The 4820-nt window shown below is 38.3% G+C and overlaps 2 protein-coding genes across 2 annotated transcripts; both read right to left on the reverse strand.

The window, feature by feature from the left end:
- Positions 1-802: 802 nt before the first annotated feature.
- On the reverse strand, positions 803-1579 carry LOC131661813 (uncharacterized). Its single transcript, XM_058931454.1, has 2 exons — positions 1047-1579; positions 803-941 (listed from the first exon to the last, which is right to left on the reverse strand). Exons 1-2 carry the CDS (start codon positions 1577-1579, stop codon positions 803-805), a joined length of 672 nt encoding a protein of 223 aa, XP_058787437.1.
- Positions 1580-3346: 1767 nt separating this feature from the next.
- Positions 3347-4536, reverse strand: LOC131661827 (uncharacterized). Its single transcript, XM_058931467.1, has 2 exons — positions 4083-4536; positions 3347-3996 (listed from the first exon to the last, which is right to left on the reverse strand). The coding sequence occupies exons 1-2, from the start codon at positions 4534-4536 to the stop codon at positions 3347-3349; spliced, it is 1104 nt and encodes a 367-aa protein (XP_058787450.1).
- Between the last annotated feature and the right edge of the window lie 284 nt (positions 4537-4820).

A 4820-nucleotide genomic window follows, 5' to 3' on the forward strand; every position in this document is an offset into this window, starting at 1 on the left:
GTGAGAAATGCAAGGATAAGAGTGTGGGGTCTTGTGCTGCGGCTGATGCAGAAAGTGATTATTCAAAGGAATACATAACGATTTCTTTCGATAGTGAAAGGTAAATATGTTGTGAGTTGAAAGTCAATATAACACATCATTTTGAATTTATAATTTGTTAGTTTGATATGGTTTTCTAAGTTGCTTGTTAATTTGTAGGGTATATACTCCTATATATGAGGAAGAGCACGAAGAGTACAGGACTCGGGAAGTGACTAACGCAAGGAAGATGCGGTCGAATGTGTTGGTAAGAATAGTTTTGAGTAGACATGTTGTATTATGAAAAAGTTGTAAGATTTAGATGTAGCTGATGATGTTTGTTAACATGTACAATAATTTCTAGTTCATGTAATAAAGAACTGCCTTGGTAATAGAATTTCGAAGATCGTTCTATATGACTTGGAGAACGAAGTTTGTTATGATTGTAAGATTAATAAGAGGGCAACCAAAACTGAGAAGTATTTGTACAAAGGGTGGTTTGACTTCGCAAGGGCGGCAAATTTGAAGGAACGTGATAAACTCTACCTTGTCAGAAATTATGGTGTCAGTGGAACGCAGTGGTGAAACTTACGGAGGGATTTGAAATAGTGATATAGTTTAGGATTTGTTATTATTTTGTCTGTTCGTAAGTTACAATATAAGAAGATTGTTTTTTTTTTGTGTAAGCAAGAATATAATAACCGGAGAACTAAGGGTTCTCCAACCTTGTTACACAGGAAACGGATTAATACCGTCAAAAGTCAATATTACAAACTAATTATAATTACGACATAAAAGACACTAGGTCCTTAACAAAATCGTAAAAGCTACAATTGGGATGAGCAATATCGCCTATAAAAGACCATCTCCATATCAAGATCTTGATATTCCAAATCATATTATTAACATTCCAAGCCTCATTCCTAAAGCAAAAACCATTTCTTGTCAACCAAATAATCCAAGAATTGGCTAACCAAAACACCCCCAATTTGCCTTTTTTAATACCTTTTCTACGGCCCATCGAATACCATTCCATAAAAAAAGGAATACAATCCTCCATGTTCCAACCCGGAAAATCCACCCACTTTGCAATTTCCTTCCAAACATAATTAATCACAACGCATTTGAAAAAGATATGGTCCCTATCTTCCAAATGCAAATCACAAAAAACACACTTTAAATTAGTAGAAGTTAAGTTAATACCTCTATACACCAATAGATCCTTTGTGGGAAGCCTATTCACAAAAAGCCTCCAACCAAAACTTTTAATCCTAAAGGGAATCTCCACCTTCCAAATTAACTCCAATGCCTCATCGTGCCTATTAAAAGGACCAAAAGGAATGCGCTTTTGCGCATAAATGGAATAGCACGAAGATACCGTAAATCCTTTCTCCGAGTCAAGAGACCATTCAACTAAATCCTTCCCTTCTTGAAATCCGCCAAAACTCTCCAAAAGATTTCGCAAAATCGAATAATCCAAAGCAATTCCGGGCTCAAGAAACGCCGTCCCCGAAATACCTAAATCCCCCCACTTCCAAATACCCTCACTCCACCCTCCCATAGCCGCCACCGAAACTTTTTTCAAAGAAGATAGCAAAAAAAAATTCGGAAATGAATCCATCAAAGCACAATTGTTTAACCACCGCACCTCCCAAAAAGGTGTGTTGAAACCATTTCCCACTTTGAAACAACAATTAGAAATCAACGGATCACCGGAAGAAAGGGATGAAATAGATGAGTTAAAAAAACCAACCTTTAAAATATCCCTCCACCAATGGGATGAAGAAGAGCACACATGAGCGCCGCCTCCGCATAGGATATGCAAGGATAAATCTCCGTAACGGGCTTTCAAGATCTCATACCACAAAGAATTGGAACCATTAATAATCTTCCATCTCCACTTGTTTAAAAGAGCTAAATTGAAGTCGGAAATATCCTTGATAGCTATACCCCCCTTTATAAAGGGTAAAGTCACAACCTTCCAACTTATCCAATGAATTTTTCTTTTTTCCGCCACCCCTCCCTATAAGAAATTGCTTTGAATCTTATTGAATTCTTTGACCACTTTAACCGGCATCTTGTAGAAAGATAAAGTGAAGATAGAAAGAGAACACAATATAGATTTCAAGAGAGTGATTCTACCTCCAAGATTGAGAAATCGATTCTTCCAACCCGCCACACGATTTTTCACCTTCTCCAATAGCGGCTTCCAAGAAGAAGCCTTCCTAGGATTTATACCAATATGAATCCCAAGAAATAAAAAGTTACTTTCTTCCCTTTTACAAGAAAGAAAACAAGCGGCGGCCTCCAAAAAATTATGCGACACATTAATTCCAATCAACTTGCTTTTATGAAAATTAATTCCAAGACCCGACACCAACTCAAAAGCTCTCAACACCAACTTCATTGCTTTAACATGTTTCCATGTCCCCTTTCCGACCAACAAAGTGTCATCCGCAAATTGGAGAATATCCATATTACACCTTCGATTAATATCAAACATCTCAAAACCCCCTAAATCCACGGATTTTCTAACCAACCGAGCAAGTGCTTCCGCTACCAAAACAAAAAGAAAAGGAGATAAAGGGTCACCTTGTCTAAGCCCCCGTTTGACAACAAACTCCTTGGTTGGACTACCATTTATCACCACCGACATGTTGCTATTGAAAATTAATAACTCCATCCATTTCCTCCATCTGTCACCAAACCCCATTTTAACCAACAAAAACCGAAGAAACTTCCATGAAACCTTGTCATAAGCTTTCTCAAAATCCACTTTGAAAAGAAGACAAGAATTACCTTCTTTCCGAGCATAATCTACCACTTCATTAGCAACGAGAGCACCGTCGAGTAATTGCCTTCCCGGAACAAAAGCACTTTGACAATGAGAGACTATAGAATCCAAAACAAGTTTCAATCTACCCGCCAAAATTTTAGCTACCACCTTGTACATACACCCCACCAAACAAATAGGCCTATAGTCATCAAGATCTAACGGGTTAGAAGATTTCGGAATAAGAGCCAAAAAAGAAGATGTCACCGCCTTTGACAACTCTCCCCCCACATAAAAATGATCAAGGAATCGCATGAAATCGGCACTAAGAAAAGACCAACATTTCTTGATGAAATGAAAAGTGTAACCGTTGGGCCCCGGGCTCTTGGAACCCCCACAACAAGCTAAAGCTTCCTTTACCTCTTCTTCTTGAAAAGGCCTTTCAATCCACCTTTTGTTCTCCCCACTTATAAAATCAAACGGTATCCCCTCTAACGTCATGCCAAAGTCCCCCTCATCTTCGAATTTACTTGAAAAATGGCGAAAAACTTCATCTTAAATCTCCCTTACGGAATTCAAGGATCCGCCCGGAGTATTTAACGGCCCAATGTGATTTTGTCTCCTCTTATCTTTCAAAACTTTGTGGAAAAAACCGCTATTTGAATCCCCCTCATTTAGCCACTTTAATCTAGATTTTTGAAGCAACATATTCTCTTTAATTCTCAACTTATTCCAAAACCGACTAGTAGCCTCCTTCCTATTTTGAAGAAATTCGGATTGAAAATCTCCCTCCATCTCATTCAACAACTCATCCCCACAATTAATATCCCTAACGCCCTCCTCAATCTCCAAATCGATTCTACCAAACACCTCTTTGTTCCACCAATTAAGTCTTCCTTTAAGAAGTCGGAGTTTTTCTTTCAAGACAAAATCCCCTCTTCCTTCTACCTTTAGATCTTCCCACTCCTTCTTCACAAAAGGTAAAAAAGAATCAATAGAGAACCATTCATTGTTAAACTTGAACGGTTTTGGCCCCCAATTATTGTTATCCACCTCTAACCAAATAGGACAATGGTCGGATAAATCTCTATCCCCCACAAATTGACCAACAATCCCCCAATCGTTCACCACTTTATCCGACACCAAAAATCTATCAATCCTACTCCTCGATCTACCATCACCTCCTTGCCAAGTAAATTTTTTTCCTTTGCAAGGAATATCCACCAACATGCTTTCCGAAATAAATCCGCAAATTCTTCCATTTCATTTGTGTTAGACATCACCATCCTACCCTTTCGTTCTCCACGCTCTTTAATCGCATTAAAGTCCCCTCCTATAATCCATTCCCCATCATTGAACAACCCCTTTAAATCCAACAACCTTCTCCAAAGAATTCTTTTCTTATCCAAAACACAAGAGGAATAAACATTCACTAAGTAAAAGAAATTATTGTTTTTCCTAAATTTGATGCCAAGATAACCTTCTCCTTTGAAACTAGTAATTACCTCTAACGCATCTTCCTTCCACAAAGTTAAAAGACCCCCCGATCTACCCGTCGCATTAGAAAACGAAAATCCAATACCGTTTGTACACCAAAAACTTTTAGCAACAAAGTCTTGAATATCTACCAATTTAGTTTCTTGTAACATGAACACATCCGCATTACCCTTAAAAATCAAAGAATTAATTCTTCTCCTTTTTAGAGCATTGCCACCCCCTCTAATGTTTAAGGATCCAATAATCATGATACAACTTTTTTGGACTCCTTCTTTCTTAAAGCTTCTTTCTCCAAAAACTCAAGTCGCTCCAAGATAACACTTTCATTGCCCACACCCGAAACCCCTAATGCTTCCATAGCCTTCCACATTTTTGAACCGGCTTCACAGTCCAAGTTGCCCCACATCCTACAATTATTTTTGTTGATGTCTGAAAATCCTCTGTCAACACCACAAGACCCCGAAGCCTTATCATCACACAATAAAGCTGGGGCAGAATACAACATATCCGTCCCACTACCTTTAGAGGATGG

Source organism: Vicia villosa, linkage group LG1 (assembly GCF_029867415.1).
Source record: "Vicia villosa cultivar HV-30 ecotype Madison, WI linkage group LG1, Vvil1.0, whole genome shotgun sequence".
NCBI lineage: Eukaryota > Viridiplantae > Streptophyta > Magnoliopsida > Fabales > Fabaceae > Vicia > Vicia villosa.

What these genes read in the sequence shown, in the direction of transcription:
- LOC131661827 (XM_058931467.1), bottom strand. Translation starts at nt 4,536, where the DNA reads ATGATTATTGGATCCTTAAACATTAGAGGGGGTGGCAATGCTCTAAAA. An exon ending in AGAGCGTGGAGAACGAAAGG is followed by an intron (nt 3,997 to 4,082) that starts GTAGGATGGTGA and finishes TTCCTTGCAAAG; the next exon opens with GAAAAAAATTTACTTGGCAA.
- LOC131661813 (XM_058931454.1), bottom strand. Translation starts at nt 1,579, where the DNA reads ATGGGAGGGTGGAGTGAGGGTATTTGGAAGTGGGGGGATTTAGGTATT. An exon ending in ATTCCTTTTTTTATGGAATG is followed by an intron (nt 942 to 1,046) that starts GTATTCGATGGG and finishes TTTTTGCTTTAG; the next exon opens with GAATGAGGCTTGGAATGTTA.